Consider the following 18,805-nt stretch of genomic DNA (forward strand, 5'->3'; position numbering starts at 1 on the left):
TTGTAAGCAAAGTCAAAGACCTAAGAGCTGGCATTGTCATACCTGTTACTGGCTCAGTTGTGGCCCTCTCCCCCTGTAATGTAACTCGCTTTACTAAGTTTGAACTTATTACCCAGGAGAAGTTGGTCTCTATAGTGCAGGGCTTGCACCCCTCCTCCTGTCCTTTTGATGTCTTACCATCTAAATTTTTAAAACAGGTCTTGTCGTCCATTGCCCCTTGTCTGTTGGATTTGGTAAATGCATCTCTTACTTCTGGTTGTGTCCCTGACTCCTTTAAACTAGCATGTGTGGACCCCTTTCTGAAGAAGTCAAATCTGGACCCATCAGTTTGCAGCAATTATAGGCCCATTTCTAAACTCCCTTTTATTTCAAAGGTTTTAGAGAAAGTCGTTTCATTCCAGCTTGTGCAGTTTCTAGAAGTGAACAGCATTTTTGAAAAGTTTCAATCTGGGTTTCGCCCAAGGCACAGCACTGAGACAGCTCTGCTCAGAGTTTTAAATGACCTCTTAATGAATAGTGACGTGGGTGAGGTTTCTGTGCTTGTTCTCTTAGACATTAGCGCAGCGTTCGATACCATTGATCATGGGATTTTATTAGAAAGGTTGAAACAGTGGGTTGGGATTTCAGGGACAGCATTAAAGTGGCTTCACTCCTATCTATCAAACAGGTCATTTGTAGTGTCTGCTGGGGGTAAAATGTCTGCATCAGTATCTCTTACTAGTGGGGTGCCTCAGGGTTCTATCCTGGGTCCTTTATTATTTTCTCTGTACATGCTCCCCCTGGGTAACCTTATTCGCAGTTTTAATTTCTCTTTTCAGATCTATTTAGCTGTAAATTGAAAAGACATGGGGAGATTGGTCAATCTTACCAATTGTGTCACAGCTATTAAAGTCTGGATGTCTCAAAACTTTCTCAGGTTAAACGGGGATAAATCAGAAGTCCTTATTGAGGGTCCAGAGAATGTGTCCAGGAGAGTGCAGATAGATCTGGAACATGCTGGGTTAAAGGCAAGTTCATCTGTCAGAAATCTGGGTGTGATTTTTGATTCCCATCTAAATTTTAGTGCTCACATTAAAAAGCTTCTTCAATCTTGCTTCCTTCAGCTCAGAAACATTAGTAAGACCAGATATTTCCTGACCTTTTGTGACACTGAGAAACTCATTCACGCCTTTGTCTCCTCTCGATTGGACTACTGTAATGCCCTGTTCACCTCAAAGAGAGGTCAAAGAGAGGTGTCTCGACTGCAGCTTATTCAAAACGCAGCTGCTCGCTTGTTAACCAGAACTAAACGTAGGGAGCATATCACTCCAGTTCTGGCCTCTCTTCACTGGCTACCGGTGAGATTTAGAATTGATTTAAAATTTTAGTGTTAACCTATCAGGCTGTACATAACGAGGCTCCAGCTTACATTACTGAGCTATTGTGTCCACCTAAAAATGTAAGATCTCTAAGGTCCTCTAACCAGGTTTTACTGACTGTTCCACGAACTAAACTAAAGTTAAAGGGTGACCGGGCTTTTGTAGCTTACGCTCCCAGACTGTGGAATGATCTCCCCACTGACATCAGACTCTCAGCTTCGGTACATATTTTTAAGAAACGTTTAAAGACCCATTTTTATTCTCTTGCTTTTAGTAAGGCATGAACCTTGATTATTTGCTTCTTTTATTTGTTATTTTACTTGATATTTTGGTTTGTTCTTTTGTGTTTTAGATTACATTTTTAATTTAATTTTATGTATTATATGTATGTGTATGCATGTTTGTGTATGTATGTATGTATATGTGCATATGTGTACATGTATGTATGTACATGTGTACATGTATGTATATGTATGTATTAGGTATTTTATTTCTGTCTGTAAAGCACTTTGTGAGGTGCTCTAGAAAGGTGCTATAAAAATAAAGCTTACTTACTTACAAAGTGAGTTAAATTATGGGATTTCTGTTTGTGTCACACTGAAGACACATTAATATTTATGCTCTTTACGATTCATTTGCAGTGTGGTGCTGGAGTGTTGTTGCCTGTCAGGTCTTGTCGGGGGAACGAAAGTATGGGATGAGAAAGTTAAGTGTGGGAGGAGAGGTGGCCTGACTCTGTGACTCTCCGAATGAACTTTATGTTCTTCTGGATTTCCCCAGCCTGTTTGGTATCTCCACGCTTCAGACAGATCCTTTTGACAGGTAAGAACCAGCAGCTGATCCACTGAAGCGCACTCTTCTTTTAACATCTCCAACACTTATCGGCTGCTTAAAACATCTGTAACGCTGGATTCCCACTAGCTTTATCTTTAGCTTCGGGCCTGGAGGCTGCGTGCTGGGTGGCTAGTTAGCTGTTAGCACACATTACACATAAACAAAAGTGGGCTTTTTTATTAACATTAATATTATTAGCATCACAGACCATAGGAAGCCAGGTCACACGGCTGCTTCTCATTCTATTTGTACACACAACAAAAAGGCAGGATAAAGCTTCATATCAGCGTCTCTTGGAGAGTCTTATCAAAAAGCTGGGGCAGCCTAAACTTTCAGTCCGAGCTTACCCTCCTCTCCTCGGGGCCACTCTACTATGTATGGAAGCCCATTCCCACCACCTAAAAAATAAAATAATCCAGCCCATTTTTTATTAATATTAAGTGAACTGCTATCTCATTATCTTGAGATAATAGGTAATTGTTTTGAGATACCAAGTCATTGAAAGGGCTTTAATTTTAACGTTATTTGTGCAGTATGCTGCATGCACGTGCGGTAATTATGTAGCTTAATCGTGTTAGATGAAACAGCAGGACAGTGAATTGCAGACATCCCAAGTTGCAAAAAAATCCCCTGGAAATACAGACAACATTTCTCCCAAATGCCAAATAAAAATATTGTCATTTAGAGCATTTATTTACAGAAAATGAGAAATCAGACCGCAAATAATGCAAAGAAAACAAGTTCATATTCATTTAGAAACAACAATACTGTTTTTAATCTAAGGAAGAGTTATGAATCAATATTTGGTGGAATAATCCTGGTTTTTAATCACAGTTTTTTTCATGGCATCATGTTCTCCTCCACCAGTCTTACACACTGCTTTTGGATAACTTTATGCTGCTTTACTCCTGCAAAAATTCAAGCAGTTCAGTTTGGTGGTTTGAAGGATTGTGATTTCAAAGGGGTTTAGGTCTGGAGATTGGGCTGGCCATAACACTGTCTTAATCTGGTGGTTCTTCATCCACAAATCAGGGCTATTCCACGAAATGGTGATCTCTGAACTCTTAAAACTTTAGCATTGTTGTTGTATCTAAATAAATATGAACATGTTTTCTTAGCTTTATTTAATGATTGAAAATTGTGGCAAATAAATACTTTAAATGACAAAATTCTTTTAGCAATGTTGTCTATAGTTTATAGAATAAAATAATGTTCATTTTACTCAAACATATACCTTTGAATAGTTAAATCAGAAAAAAAATATTATTTTATTTTGTATATGTATGTGTGTGTGTGTATATATATATATTTATATATATACTCAGCATGCATATCTGACTCTTTGCAGAGAACAGACTAATCAGAACGCTCTCTGTTTTTCATGTGCTTAATGAATATGCACACATATATTTACATGTATGGAGTTTATATCAGAAAAGCTCTTGTTTCTGTGTGTCTGTATTCTAGGATATGAAAAAATGAAATCCTTACTGCTCTGCTCTGTGGTGATTTTATGGCTGGCTCTCTGTTTGGGTAAGTGGCTTAGATTTATAGATTAACCATTAATAATAATGCTTTATTAAAAATCGTCCATATAATGGTATTTTCTTACACCCCTACTAGTTATGCAGATTTCTATAAACAGTAGTGAAAGAATAGGTCTCAGGCTCTCAAGAGCTCAGTGAACGCCAGTACTGTGGTACTGTGATAGGATGCAGCACCTGTACAACAAATCCAGTCGTGAAATTTCACTACTAACTACTAAATATTCCACAGCCAACTGTCAGTGATATTATAACACAGTGGAAGAGACTTTCTGCAGAGTCTCTACATCACAACAAACCTCCAAACTTCATGTAGCTTCAGAGTTCATCATCACTACACACCTCCAAACTTCATGTAGCTTCAGAGTTCATCATCACTACACACCTTCAAACTTCATGTAGCTTCAGAGTTCATCACTACACACCTCCAAACTTCATGTAGCTTCAGAGTTCATCACTACACACCTCCAAACTTCATGTAGCTTCAGAGTTCATCACTACACACCTCCAAACTTCATGTAGCTCCAGAGTTCATCACTACACACCTCCAAACTTCAGGTAGCTTCAGAGTTCATCACTACACACCTCCAAACTTCATGTAGCTTCAGAGTTCATCACTACACACCTCCAAACTTCATGTAGCTTCAGAGTTCATCACTACACACCTCCAAACTTCATGTAGCTTCAGAGTTCATCATCACTACACACCTTCAAACTTCATGTAGCTTCAGAGTTCATCACTACACACCTCCAAACTTCATGTAGCTTCAGAGTTCATCACTACACACCTCCAAACTTCATGTAGCTTCAGAGTTCATCACTACACACCTCCAAACTTCATGTAGCTTCAGAGTTCATCACTCACTACACACCTCCAAACTTCATGTAGCTTCAGAGTTCATCACTACACACCTCCAAACTTCATGTAGCTTCAGAGTTCATCACTCACTACACACCTCCAAACTTCATGTAGCTTCAGATTAGATCATCACTACACACCTCCAAACTTCATGTAGCTTCAGAGTTCATCACTCACTACACACCTCCAAACTTCATGTAGCTTCAGAGTTCATCACTACACACCTCCAAACTTCATGTAGCTTCAGAGTTCATCATCACTACACACCTCCAAACTTCATGTAGCTTCAGAGTTCATCAATCACTACACCTCCAAACTTCATGTAGCTTCAGAGTTCATCACTCACTACACACCTCCAAACTTCATGTAGCTTCAGAGTTCATCACTACACACCTCCAAACTTCATGTAGCTTCAGAGTTCATCACTACACACCTCCAAACTCCATGTAGCTTCAGAGTTCATCACTACACACCTCCAAACTTCATGTAGCTTCAGAGTTCATCACTACACACCTCCAAACTTCATGTAGCTTCAGATTAGTTCATCATCACTACACACCTCCAAACTTCATGTAGCTTCAGAGTTCATCACTACACACCTCCAAACTTCAGGTAGCTTCAGAGTTCATCACTCACTACACACCTCCAAACTTCATGTAGCTTCAGAGATCATCACTACACACCTCCAAACTTCATGTAGCTTCAGAGATCATCACTACACATCTCCAAACTTCATGTAGCTTCAGAGTTCATCACTCACTACACACCTCCAAACTTCATGTAGCTTCAGAGTTCATCACTACACACCTCCAAACTTCATGTAGCTTCAGAGTTCATCACTCACTACACACCTCCAAACTTCATGTAGCTTCAGAGTTCATCACTACACACCTCCAAACTTCATGTAGCTTCAGATTAGATCATCACTACACACCTCCAAACTTCATGTAGCTTCAGAGTTCATCACTACACACCTCTAAACTTCATGTATCTTCAGAGATCATCACTACACACCTCCAAACTTCATGTATCTTCAGAGATCATCACTCACTACACACCTCCAAACTTCATGTATCTTCAGAGATCATCACTACACACCTCCAAACTGGATGTAGCTCCATCTAGTCTAAATCAAATATATTCCTCATGTTTGAGCTTTCAGGCTGTTCAGATGCAGTTTAGGCTGATTTATTACCCAGAGAATTACGACAGATTACTACAGCAGATCCTTTAAGTCGTAACATAATCTGTACTCTTAATCTTCCTAACATCTAATGTTTTTTATTTGTATCCTCCAGCTCCTCTCTCAGCACAGTCTCAAGTCTTCATGACGGCTAGAGTGGGTTCCTCGGTTGTTCTGCCGTGTGATTGCACAGCAGTATGCAGCAATCAGTCGTCCAATGAGGGACTCCACATCGAGTGGAGAACGTTTTCTGAGACGGTGTTTGAGAGTCTGGGGGAGGAGCATTATGAGGGTGAGGGGTATGAAGGTCGGGTTGATGTTCCTGAAGATGAACTGAAGAAAGGAAACTGTTCTCTGGTTCTGAAGGAGGTTAAAGCTGAAGATGCTGGAGTTTATCAGAGTTACCTGATGGTGAAACAACAGAAAAGATTCCTACAGCCCAAACGAGTCTTCATCCAGAGCGTGGAGCTCTCAGTAGATGGTAAGATCAGTAGAACTGAAGCTAAGATAAACATAGAAAAGTGTGGGATATTACAAGGTAGAGAATGTTTAATTATGTAATTTAAATCACTTAATTTTCAATTAAATTTTTTACTTGATCACAGGTCATATGTGACAAAAACTAAAATTCTAATTAAAAAGGCATTTTGCCATTTCTTTTTCATTACCATACATGTATTTCACAGTCACATCTAAAATGAAAACGCTGATTGTGAAAGGTAAAACCAAAGCTTTACTTTGGACTGCATAATAAATGTCAAAACTAAAATCAAATTAACAGCAGGCAGAGCTACAACTACAGCTTCTTTAGCTACTTAATAAAAACTTAATAAAAACTGATTCAGTTATCGTTTTTTTTTATATATATTTCCCACAGATCCTGTTCCAACCAAATCTACAGACGTGCAGGAAAAGCAGCTCTCTGTGGGTAAGGGTGTAATTATTATGAGATAACATGTTACTGAATGGAAGTGTTTGTGGGGCTACATAAAACCTCTATATCCCTTTAATAACAGCTGATATAAACCTACTTAAACTATTATAAAGGTTTATTCCAACAAAATATCCGTTCTAAATAGCTTTACTCTGTGTTACATTTCCAATTACGTTAGTTATGAATGCATTATAACACTAATAACAGCAGTAGAAAATAAAATTACTGTTAGAAACAGTGCAGACTTTGTCAGCTTGTAATGGTGTGGTGAGTGGTGTGACAGTGTGTGTGCATGTAAAATGCATTTTAAGTCAGTGGTGTAACAGTTTTGTTAGTGGTGTAACAATATTTTAGGTGGTGTTATGTGAGAAATGTGTCGCAGGTCAGTGGTATAAAAGTGTTGTCAGTGGTGTAACAGTAAAATGGGTTTTAGGTCAGTGATGTAACAGTACCGTCAGTGGTGTGACAGTCTGAAATGTGTTTTAGGTCAGTGGTGTGACAGTGTTGTCAGTGGTGTAACAGTGAAATGTTTTACAGGTCAGTGGTGTAACAGTGTCGTCAGTGGTGTAACAGTGTGAAATGTGTTTTAGGTCAGTGGTGTAACAGTGTTAAATGTGTTTTAGGTCAGTGGTGTGACAGTGTTGTCAGTGGTGTAACACTGTATAATGTGTGTTGAGTCAGTGGTGTAACAGTGTCGTCAGTGGTGTAACAGTGAAATGTTTTACAGGTCAGTGGTGTAACAGTGTCGTCAGTGGTGTAACACTCTCTCTCTCTGTCTCTCTGCAGGAAGTGGGGGTGTGGTCAGTCCTGTCCTGGACGTGACGCTCTCCGCGATGCTGTGGACGCTGGTGATGTTTGTCCTGTGAGGTGATGCTGAAGGTGCTGCTGCTCCGGTCGGGGATGTTCTGGATGGGCGGAGCAGATCAGCACCTGTACTGATTTCTCTCAGGGTGGGCGTGGCCCTGTCTCTCACTTCCTGTAAGGCAGTGTGGGCGGGGCCAGGCCTTCCCCAGGTAACCCACTCTGATACAGGGATGATCCTGAAGATGCTCCCAGTGTCTTCAGACGAGTAGTAAAGGATGAGTAGTAGAACGAAGGTCTGTCACCATTACTGTTACTGTTTATACCATACAGTATACTGTCCAAGAAAGAATAGCGAAATAAAACAATAATATTGCATTTTATGACCAAATTATGCCAAAAATGCAATTAATAAATACAGTAAATAATAATTGGAGACATTGGAATATTCAGGAATTTAAATATATTAATATTTTAATCACCCTAATTAAATAAAAGCTAAATAAATTTAGAAAAGACAAAAAATTGGCTCATTCACATTAAAAGCTATTGAGTTTATGTCCATATATTGTACGATTATTCAGTAAATTCAGTAATTTAAGTTAATAACATAATTATGGTGACAGGCCGAGTATCCTGCTACTGTTTCTATGGGTTTTGCTGTTTTTTCTCACTTCTAAAAAACACGTTTCTGTATGTTTGAATCTGTTTGAAGGGCTTTTTTATTTAGCACTCTGATTCTAAAAACCATCACTACTGCTAAATTCAGGAGGTAAAAAAACTCTGTCTTTATACTAAATTACTGATAGCATGTTTTCTCTTTTCATGCTCTTAAAGGTGTGGAATATGGAGCTAGACTACTGTTCATTTCCTCTATTAAATATTCCTCTCTGTAACTTTTAGGAATGGTTTTAGGAAATAAGCCTAGTCCTAAAGGACACAGCATTTACGAATAGAAAATCTCTATTAAAATATAATATACCATATTTTTCGGACTATAAGGCTTTATAGCTTACCGTGCTAAAAGTCGTATTAAAACATTTTTTGCTAGATTTTTTAAAATTAGCACTGTCGATTTTTAAAATTAAAGAGTTATAAGTGCGTCTTATAGTCCAAAAAATACAGTAGATATAATCTACAACTAAGCTTAATCCCTGTCTATGAAACCGACCTTTACTCAGCACATTAATTGATTATAATTTTAAAAAGCGTAAAAACAATCCTGAGATATTATAAAACAGCAATAAAAGGCTCTAATTCACCATATTTAACTCACTACACTACTATTACTGTCCTTTTACCAAACAATACAGAGAAATACCAGCACTGAATTCATTTACTATTAATATTAATCACAGAATATTGTTGTTAATAATACACTTATTTTTAAGTGATTGAAATGATTAATAATACATATAAATATACATACATTAATTAAATTACACCTTGTCAATCTAATGCTAATTATTTTATTTTACATTTAAATACCTATTATTAAAAGCTTAGTCTAAAAGTAAAAGAGAAGAAAAGAAAGTGTATAAAAAATGAATAGATTGACACCAAATCTGAATAATCTCTACAAGAAAATTGTATCATTTTGTACAAAATGATATGATGTGATAAAACCTTTACAATTTATAAATAATTTATATACATAAAATCAAATGGTCTATTGTAATAGTAAATATATATAAAGTATTGCTGATATATTGATACACAAATTTAATGAAATAATTTCGTCATGCTGCATCTTTAATAACGATGTTCCTACGAAAAAAAATTTACGCAACACATTAAAATCACACATTTTGTCAGGTCTTAGCCCTGTCTCATGTCTCTGTGTGTTTTCCCCACGTGACCTGTGCCTCTCTGTGTCTCCTGTCAGTAGATTTCCACCATGTGTTTCTCATTTGTAGCTCCGCCCCTTCCCCAGGTGTTTCCAATTCTAGTGTGTTTTATGTTACTATAAATAGCCCTTCTCTGCCACCTTGTCCTCCGTCGGTCTTTGCACCTTCCTCTGTCGTTTGTCTCGCCACGTTTGCTATTGTTTGTTCACGGTTTCGTTACGCTCTATTTATTTCTTGTTTATTTCTAGTTCCCTTTATTTCTTGTATATTTCTAGTCACGTAGTTTGTTTCTTTGTTTATTTTGTATATATTTACGTATTTATCCTTTGTATATATTCCCTTACCTTGTTTTGTTTTTATCTGTTTAACTTAGCTCTGTGTTTGTTTTCCCTGTTTGTTTATGTTATATATTTATTCGTTATTCCCCTGTTTGTTTGTTTGTTTACTTATTATTCATAAAAGTCTGTCTTACCCGCTTTTACGTCCGCCTCCCGTCTGGTCCCGCGTTACACATTTATTTTTTTGGGACATAAGTCAAATTTAGGTGGTAGTCTGTGCAGCAGCTGCAATTTTATATAATATTTCTTTTATATGTTTTCGAATATATATGTATTGACGATATATCGCTCAGCCCTGGATCAGCCCACTATAACCCGAGCTGTTTAAAGTTAGTAAATAAATAAAAGGAGATCAGTAGGTCAAAACTTTGCTCTGTTAATTATTTAATGAACATTAGCAACATCTTCTGCACTGCTCTGTTTACAGATATATATTTTACCTTGTATAGTACGTTTTTATAGCCATATATATATATATATATATATATATATATATGTTTTTTTTTCTTTTTCTCTATTCTTCTGTTTTAATTTATGTTTGAATCTGTTTCTTATTGTATTGTGGTGTTGCTTCTGGATGCCTAAATTTCCTTCGGGACAAATAAAGTATCTATCTATCTATCTATCTGTCTGTCTGTCTGTCTGTCTGTCTATCTATCACTTATTTTTACTCAACGACGGAGCCTAGCATTGAACTAACGTGGTACGATGCATCCTTAAACGAACTAACATCTGAAGTACGACCGTTTCCCGAAACCATCGTACTTTGTTGGTACCACAGAAGTCGGAACTATGTTGGTGTCTTAACTAAGGTGTTTCCAGATGTGTTCGGCCAGACTTTCCCAGTAGAAAACGTGCAACGAGCGCCTACGACGGTGCAGCGGGCGGGGGTTTATGTTTGAGTAAAATGAATATTGTTGTTTTATTCTGTAAACTGCAAACAACATTTCTCCCAAATTCCAAATAAAAATATTCTCATTTTTAGTGCTGCCTCATTAAACGCATTATTTTCTATTATATTATTATATTGTTTATTATAAAATTCAGAAGATGTTTGCCATTTCCATGATTTCCATGATTAATTTAGATATTTTAACTGTTTAAATGACCATTAAGGATTATTATCTGTAACTAGATTGCAGTTCCTACAGAAACTGCGAGTGTGATTGCAGTGCTGGCTGGTATCTGCTATGGTGTTGCTAAGGTGTTGCTAAGTGGTTGCTAAGGTGTGGCTATGGTATCCGGGGTGGTTGCTAAGGTGTTGCTAAGTGGTTGCTAGGTGGTTGCTAAGGTGTTGCTAGGCGGTTGCTAAGGTGTTGCTATGGTATCTGGGGTGGTTGCTAAGGTGTTGCTAGGTGGTTGCTAAGGTGTTGCTAGGCGGTTGCTAAGGTGTTGCTATGGTATCCAGGGTGGTTGCTAAGGTGTTGCTAGGTGGTTGCTAGGTGGTTGCTAAGGTGTTGCTAGGCGGTTGCTAAGGTGTTGCTATGGTATCCGGGGTGGTTGCTAAGGTGTTGCTAGGTGGTTGCTAGGTGGTTGCTAAGGTGTTGCTAGGCGGTTGCTAAGGTGTTGCTATGGTATCCGGGGTGGTTGCTAAGGTGTTGCTAGGTGGTTGCTAGGGTGTTGCTATGGTATCCGGGGTGGTTGCTAAGGTGTTGCTAGGTGGTTGCTAGGGTGTTGCTAGGCGGTTGCTAAGGTGTTGCTATGGTATCCGGGGTGGTTGCTAAGGTGTTGCTAGGTGGTTGCTAAGGTGTTGCTAGGCGGTTGCTAAGGTGTTGCTATGGTATCTGGGGTGGTTGCTAAGGTGTTGCTAGGTGGTTGCTAAGGTGTTGCTAGGCGGTTGCTAAGGTGTTGCTATGGTATCCGGGGTGGTTGCTAAGGTGTTGCTAGGTGGTTGCTAGGGTGTTGCTAGGCGGTTGCTAAGGTGTTGCTATGGTATCCGGGGTGGTTGCTAAGGTGTTGCTAGGTGGTTGCTAGGGTGTTGCTAGGCGGTTGCTAAGGTGTTGCTATGGTATCCGGGGTGGTTGCTAAGGTGTTGCTAGGTGGTTGCTAGGTGGTTGCTAGGGTGTTGCTAGGCGGTTGCTAAGGTGTTGCTATGGTATCCGGGGTGGTTGCTAAGGTGTTGCTAGGTGGTTGCTAGGGTGTTGCTAGGCGGTTGCTAAGGTGTTGCTATGGTATCCGGGGTGGTTGCTAAGGTGTTGCTAGGTGGTTGCTAGGTGGTTGCTAGGGTGTTGCTAGGCGGTTGCTAAGGTGTTGCTATGGTATCCGGGGTGGTTGCTAAGGTGTTGCTAGGTGGTTGCTAGGTGGTTGCTAGGGTGTTGCTAGGCGGTTGCTAAGGTGTTGCTATGGTATCCGGGGTGTTTGCTAAGGTGTTGCTAGGTGGTTGCTAGGTGGTTGCTAGGGTGTTGCTAGGCGGTTGCTAAGGTGTTGCTATGGTATCCGGGGTGGTTGCTAAGGTGTTGCTAGGTGGTTGCTAGGTGGTTGCTAGGGTGTTGCTAGGGGGTTGCTAAGGTGTTGCTATGGTATCTGGGGTGGTTGCTAAGGTGTTGCTAGATGGTTGCTAGGTGGTTGCTATGGTGTTGCTAGGCGGTTGCTAAGGTGTTGCTATGGTATCCGGGGTGGTTGCTATGGTGTTTCTAGGTGGTTGCTAGGTGATGTATATGCATAAATTTGATTAAATGGTGTTTGCACGTTGCTACGCAACGTGCAAATACATCAATCAGCTATGCACGCTAGGTTGCTCTGGCCGTTCGGGGGTGTCCAAACTTTTGACCCGTGGCTCCATTACACACAGTACTGGGGGGCCGGGGTGTCCAAACTTTTGACCCGTGGCTCCATTACACACAGTACTGGGGGGCCGGGGTGTCCAAACTTTTGACCTAACGCTGATTTATCCCATAGCTGCTCCATTACACACAGTACTGGAGTTCTAGCTACCTGTCCTTCGATCTAGCTGCCGTCCTCCGATTGGCCCCATTCATTCCAATGGGGCCACTTCGTACGACATTCGTACGAAATCCGTACGTCGTAACTTTTCGTAACGCATATTTTCGGAAAGAGCTCAATAAGTTCTACAGGTCCTCAATTGGTTTCATCTTAGTATTTCAAAAATTGCGACGTCCACGGGCGTGCAAAGTTCTGCCCATTCATTTTCAATGGGCAAAAAAACGCGTACTTACGAAGTTTTTACGAAAAACGTAAGTCCGATCGGAAAGCTGTATACAAGCCCACCATTCCCGATATGGACGCACGTTTTCTCTTTTGAACGAAGTCGATATTTCGAAAACTGCGGCACTAGTTAACCGGACAAAAAACAGGTGGAATAATAATAATAACTAGATTGCAGTTCCTACAGAAACTGCGAGTGTGATTGCAGTGCTGGCTGGTATCTGCTATGGTGTTGCTAAGGTGTTGCTATGGTATCCGGGGTGGTTGCTAAGGTGTTGCTAAGTGGTTGCTAAGGTGTTGCTAGGCGGTTGCTAAGGTGTTGCTATGGTATCCGGGGTGGTTGCTAAGGTGTTGCTAGGTGGTTGCTAGGGTGTTGCTAGGCGGTTGCTAAGGTGTTGCTATGGTATCCGGGGTGGTTGCTAAGGTGTTGCTAGGTGGTTGCTAGGTGGTTGCTAGGGTGTTGCTAGGCGGTTGCTAAGGTGTTGCTATGGTATCCGGGGTGGTTGCTAGGTGGTTGCTAGGGTGTTGCTAGGCGGTTGCTAAGGTGTTGCTATGGTATCCGGGGTGGTTGCTAAGGTGTTGCTAGGTGGTTGCTAGGTGGTTGCTAGGGTGTTGCTAGGCGGTTGCTAAGGTGTTGCTATGGTATCCGGGGTGGTTGCTAAGGTGTTGCTAGGTGGTTGCTAGGGTGTTGCTAGGCGGTTGCTAAGGTGTTGCTATGGTATCCGGGGTGGTTGCTAAGGTGTTGCTAGGTGGTTGCTAGGTGGTTGCTAGGGTGTTGCTAGGCGGTTGCTAAGGTGTTGCTATGGTATCCGGGGTGGTTGCTAGGTGGTTGCTAGGGTGTTGCTAGGCGGTTGCTAAGGTGTTGCTATGGTATCCGGGGTGGTTGCTAAGGTGTTGCTAGGTGGTTGCTAGGTGGTTGCTAGGGTGTTGCTAGGCGGTTGCTAAGGTGTTGCTATGGTATCCGGGGTGGTTGCTAAGGTGTTGCTAGGTGGTTGCTAGGGTGTTGCTAGGCGGTTGCTAAGGTGTTGCTATGGTATCCGGGGTGGTTGCTAAGGTGTTGCTAGGTGGTTGCTAGGTGGTTGCTAGGGTGTTGCTAGGCGGTTGCTAAGGTGTTGCTAGGTGGTTGCTAGGTGGTTGCTAGGGTGTTGCTAGGCGGTTGCTAAGGTGTTGCTATGGTATCCGGGGTGGTTGCTAAGGTGTTGCTAGGTGGTTGCTAGGTGGTTGCTAGGGTGTTGCTAGGCGGTTGCTAAGGTGTTGCTATGGTATCCGGGGTGGTTGCTAAGGTGTTGCTAGGTGGTTGCTAGGTGGTTGCTAGGGTGTTGCTAGGCGGTTGCTAAGGTGTTGCTATGGTATCCGGGGTGGTTGCTAAGGTGTTGCTAGGTGGTTGCTAGGTGGTTGCTAGGGTGTTGCTAGGCGGTTGCTAAGGTGTTGCTATGGTATCCGGGGTGGTTGCTAAGGTGTTGCTAGGTGGTTGCTAGGGTGTTGCTAGGCGGTTGCTAAGGTGTTGCTATGGTATCCGGGGTGTTTGCTAAGGTGTTGCTAGGTGGTTGCTAGGTGGTTGCTAGGGTGTTGCTAGGCGGTTGCTAAGGTGTTGCTATGGTATCCGGGGTGGTTGCTAAGGTGTTGCTAGGTGGTTGCTAGGTGGTTGCTAGGGTGTTGCTAGGGGGTTGCTAAGGTGTTGCTATGGTATCTGGGGTGGTTGCTAAGGTGTTGCTAGATGGTTGCTAGGTGGTTGCTATGGTGTTGCTAGGCGGTTGCTAAGGTGTTGCTATGGTATCCGGGGTGGTTGCTATGGTGTTTCTAGGTGGTTGCTAGGTGATGTATATGCATAAATTTGATTAAATGGTGTTTGCACGTTGCTACGCAACGTGCAAATACATCAATCAGCTATGCACGCTAGGTTGCTCTGGCCGTTCGGGGGTGTCCAAACTTTTGACCCGTGGCTCCATTACACACAGTACTGGGGGGCCGGGGTGTCCAAACTTTTGACCCGTGGCTCCATTACACACAGTACTGGGGGGCCGGGGTGTCCAAACTTTTGACCTAACGCTGATTTATCCCATAGCTGCTCCATTACACACAGTACTGGAGTTCTAGCTACCTGTCCTTCGATCTAGCTGCCGTCCTCCGATTGGCCCCATTCATTCCAATGGGGCCACTTCGTACGACATTCGTACGAAATCCGTACGTCGTAACTTTTCGTAACGCATATTTTCGGAAAGAGCTCAATAAGTTCTACAGGTCCTCAATTGGTTTCATCTTAGTATTTCAAAAATTGCGACGTCCACGGGCGTGCAAAGTTCTGCCCATTCATTTTCAATGGGCAAAAAAACGCGTACTTACGAAGTTTTTACGAAAAACGTAAGTCCGATCGGAAAGCTGTATACAAGCCCACCATTCCCGATATGGACGCACGTTTTCTCTTTTGAACGAAGTCGATATTTCGAAAACTGCGGCACTAGTTAACCGGACAAAAAACAGGTGGAATAATAATAATAATAATAATAATAACTAGATTGCAGTTCCTACAGAAACTGCGAGTGTGATTGCAGTGCTGGCTGGTATCTGCTATGGTGTTGCTAAGGTGTTGCTAAGTGGTTGCTAAGGTGTGGCTATGGTATCCGGGGTGGTTGCTAAGGTGTTGCTAAGTGGTTGCTAGGTGGTTGCTAAGGTGTTGCTAGGCGGTTGCTAAGGTGTTGCTATGGTATCTGGGGTGGTTGCTAAGGTGTTGCTAGGTGGTTGCTAAGGTGTTGCTAGGCGGTTGCTAAGGTGTTGCTATGGTATCCAGGGTGGTTGCTAAGGTGTTGCTAGGTGGTTGCTAGGTGGTTGCTAAGGTGTTGCTAGGCGGTTGCTAAGGTGTTGCTATGGTATCCGGGGTGGTTGCTAAGGTGTTGCTAGGTGGTTGCTAGGTGGTTGCTAAGGTGTTGCTAGGCGGTTGCTAAGGTGTTGCTATGGTATCCGGGGTGGTTGCTAAGGTGTTGCTAGGTGGTTGCTAGGGTGTTGCTATGGTATCCGGGGTGGTTGCTAAGGTGTTGCTAGGTGGTTGCTAGGTGGTTGCTAGGGTGTTGCTAGGCGGTTGCTAAGGTGTTGCTATGGTATCCGGGGTGGTTGCTAAGGTGTTGCTAGGTGGTTGCTAAGGTGTTGCTAGGCGGTTGCTAAGGTGTTGCTATGGTATCCGGGGTGGTTGCTAAGGTGTTGCTAGGTGGTTGCTAAGGTGTTGCTAGGCGGTTGCTAAGGTGTTGCTATGGTATCCGGGGTGGTTGCTAAGGTGTTGCTAGGTGGTTGCTAGGGTGTTGCTAGGCGGTTGCTAAGGTGTTGCTATGGTATCCGGGGTGGTTGCTAAGGTGTTGCTAGGTGGTTGCTAGGGTGTTGCTAGGCGGTTGCTAAGGTGTTGCTATGGTATCCGGGGTGGTTGCTAAGGTGTTGCTAGGTGGTTGCTAGGTGGTTGCTAGGATGTTGCTAGGCGGTTGCTAAGGTGTTGCTATGGTATCCGGGGTGGTTGCTAAGGTGTTGCTAGGTGGTTGCTAGGTGGTTGCTAGGGTGTTGCTAGGCGGTTGCTAAGGTGTTGCTATGGTATCCGGGGTGGTTGCTAAGGTGTTGCTAGGTGGTTGCTAGGTGGTTGCTAGGGTGTTGCTAGGCGGTTGCTAAGGTGTTGCTATGGTATCCGGGGTGGTTGCTAAGGTGTTGCTAGGTGGTTGCTAGGTGGTTGCTAGGGTGTTGCTAGGCGGTTGCTAAGGTGTTGCTATGGTATCCGGGGTGTTTGCTAAGGTGTTGCTAGGTGGTTGCTAGGTGGTTGCTAGGGTGTTGCTAGGCGGTTGCTAAGGTGTTGCTATGGTATCCGGGGTGGTTGCTAAGGTGTTGCTAGGTGGTTGCTAGGTGGTTGCTAGGGTGTTGCTAGGGGGTTGCTAAGGTGTTGCTATGGTATCTGGGGTGGTTGCTAAGGTGTTGCTAGATGGTTGCTAGGTGGTTGCTATGGTGTTGCTAGGCGGTTGCTAAGGTGTTGCTATGGTATCCGGGGTGGTTGCTATGGTGTTTCTAGGTGGTTGCTAGGTGATGTATATGCATAAATTTGATTAAATGGTGTTTGCACGTTGCTACGCAACGTGCAAATACATCAATCAGCTATGCACGCTAGGTTGCTCTGGCCGTTCGGGGGTGTCCAAACTTTTGACCCGTGGCTCCATTACACACAGTACTGGGGGGCCGGGGTGTCCAAACTTTTGACCCGTGGCTCCATTACACACAGTACTGGGGGGCCGGGGTGTCCAAACTTTTGACCTAACGCTGATTTATCCCATAGCTGCTCCATTACACACAGTACTGGAGTTCTAGCTACCTGTCCTTCGATCTAGCTGCCGTCCTCCGATTGGCCCCATTCATTCCAATGGGGCCACTTCGTACGACATTCGTACGAAATCCGTACGTCGTAACTTTTCGTAACGCATATTTTCGGAAAGAGCTCAATAAGTTCTACAGGTCCTCAATTGGTTTCATCTTAGTATTTCAAAAATTGCGACGTCCACGGGCGTGCAAAGTTCTGCCCATTCATTTTCAATGGGCAAAAAAACGCGTACTTACGAAGTTTTTACGAAAAACGTAAGTCCGATCGGAAAGCTGTATACAAGCCCACCATTCCCGATATGGACGCACGTTTTCTCTTTTGAACGAAGTCGATATTTCGAAAACTGCGGCACTAGTTAACCGGACAAAAAACAGGTGGAATAATAATAATAACTAGATTGCAGTTCCTACAGAAACTGCGAGTGTGATTGCAGTGCTGGCTGGTATCTGCTGTGGTGTTGCTAAGGTGTTGCTAAGTGGTTGCTAAGGTGTGGCTATGGTATCCGGGGTGGTTGCTAAGGTGTTGCTAAGTGGTTGCTAAGGTGTTGCTAGGCGGTTGCTAAGGTGTTGCTATGGTATCTGGGGTGGTTGCTAAGGTGTTGCTAGGTGGTTGCTAAGGTGTTGCTAGGCGGTTGCTAAGGTGTTGCTATGGTATCCGGGGTGGTTGCTAAGGTGTTGCTAGCTGGTTGCTAGGTGGTTGCTAAGGTGTTGGTAGGCGGTTGCTAAGGTGTTGCTATGGTATCCGGGGTGGTTGCTAAGGTGTTGCTAGGTGGTTGCTAGGTGGTTGCTAAGTTGTTGCTAGGCGGTTGCTAAGGTGTTGCTATGGTATCCGGGGTGGTTGCTAAGGTGTTGCTAGGTGGTTGCTAGGGTGTTGCTAGGCGGTTGCTAAGGTGTTGCTATGGTATCCGGGGTGGTTGCTAAGGTGTTGCTAGGTGGTTGCTAGGTGGTTGCTAGGGTGTTGCTAGGCGGTTGCTAAGGTGTTGCTATGGTATCCGGGGTGGTTGCTAAGGTGTTGCTAGGTGGTTGCTAGGTGGTTGCTAGGGTGTTGCTAGGCGGTTGCTAAGGTGTTGCTATGGTATCCAGGGTGGTTGCTAAGGTGTTGCTAGGTGGTTGCTAGGGTGTTGCTAGGCGGTTGCTAAGGTGTTGCTATGGTATCCGGGGTGGTTGCTAAGGTGTTGCTAGGTGGTTGCTAGGTGGTTGCTAGGGTGTTGCTAGGCGGTTGCTAAGGTGTTGCTATGGTATCCGGGGTGGTTGCTAAGGTGTTGCTAGGTGGTTGCTAGGTGGTTGCTAGGGTGTTGCTAGGCGGTTGCTAAGGTGTTGCTATGGTATCCGGGGTGGTTGCTAAGGTGTTGCTAGGTGGTTGCTAGGTGGTTGCTAGGGTGTTGCTAGGCGGTTGCTAAGGTGTTGCTATGGTATCCAGGGTGGTTGCTAAGGTGTTGCTAGGTGGTTGCTAGGTGGTTGCTAGGGTGTTGCTAGGCGGTTGCTTAGGTGTTGCTATGGTATCCGGGGTGGTTGCTAAGGTGTTGCTAGGTGGTTGCTAGGTGGTTGCTAGGGTGTTGCTAGGCGGTTGCTAAGGTGTTGCTATGGTATCCGGGGTGGTT

General features: G+C 43.1%; 2 protein-coding genes and 1 long non-coding RNA gene across 9 annotated transcripts in view; 1 reads left to right on the plus strand and 2 right to left on the minus strand.

Annotated features, from left to right (window-relative positions):
- Nucleotides 1-18,805, minus strand: part of LOC125790068 (uncharacterized) — a 140,687-nt gene that overhangs the window by 37,669 nt on the left and 84,213 nt on the right. The gene's annotated exons all lie outside the window — the stretch shown is intronic.
- Nucleotides 3,664-8,606, plus strand: LOC125790070 (butyrophilin subfamily 1 member A1-like). Its single transcript, XM_049473183.1, has 4 exons — nucleotides 3,664-3,725; nucleotides 5,894-6,259; nucleotides 6,656-6,706; nucleotides 7,499-8,606. Exons 1-4 carry the CDS (start codon nucleotides 3,671-3,673, stop codon nucleotides 7,576-7,578), a joined length of 552 nt encoding a protein of 183 aa, XP_049329140.1. The 5' UTR covers nucleotides 3,664-3,670; the 3' UTR covers nucleotides 7,579-8,606.
- Nucleotides 4,288-5,628, minus strand: LOC125790071 (uncharacterized). 4 transcript variants are annotated; one of them, XR_007430011.1, is made up of 4 exons: nucleotides 5,487-5,628; nucleotides 5,363-5,446; nucleotides 5,239-5,278; nucleotides 4,288-4,862 (listed from the first exon to the last, which is right to left on the minus strand). It is a non-coding gene; the product is annotated as an uncharacterized LOC125790071 (long non-coding RNA). The 4 variants fall into 4 exon arrangements; XR_007430012.1 differs by lacking the exon at nucleotides 5,363-5,446 and having other exon boundaries at nucleotides 4,288-4,819; nucleotides 5,239-5,362; XR_007430009.1 differs by having other exon boundaries at nucleotides 5,363-5,618.

Source organism: Astyanax mexicanus, unplaced genomic scaffold (genome assembly GCF_023375975.1).
Source record: "Astyanax mexicanus isolate ESR-SI-001 unplaced genomic scaffold, AstMex3_surface scaffold_34, whole genome shotgun sequence".
NCBI lineage: Eukaryota > Metazoa > Chordata > Actinopteri > Characiformes > Acestrorhamphidae > Astyanax > Astyanax mexicanus.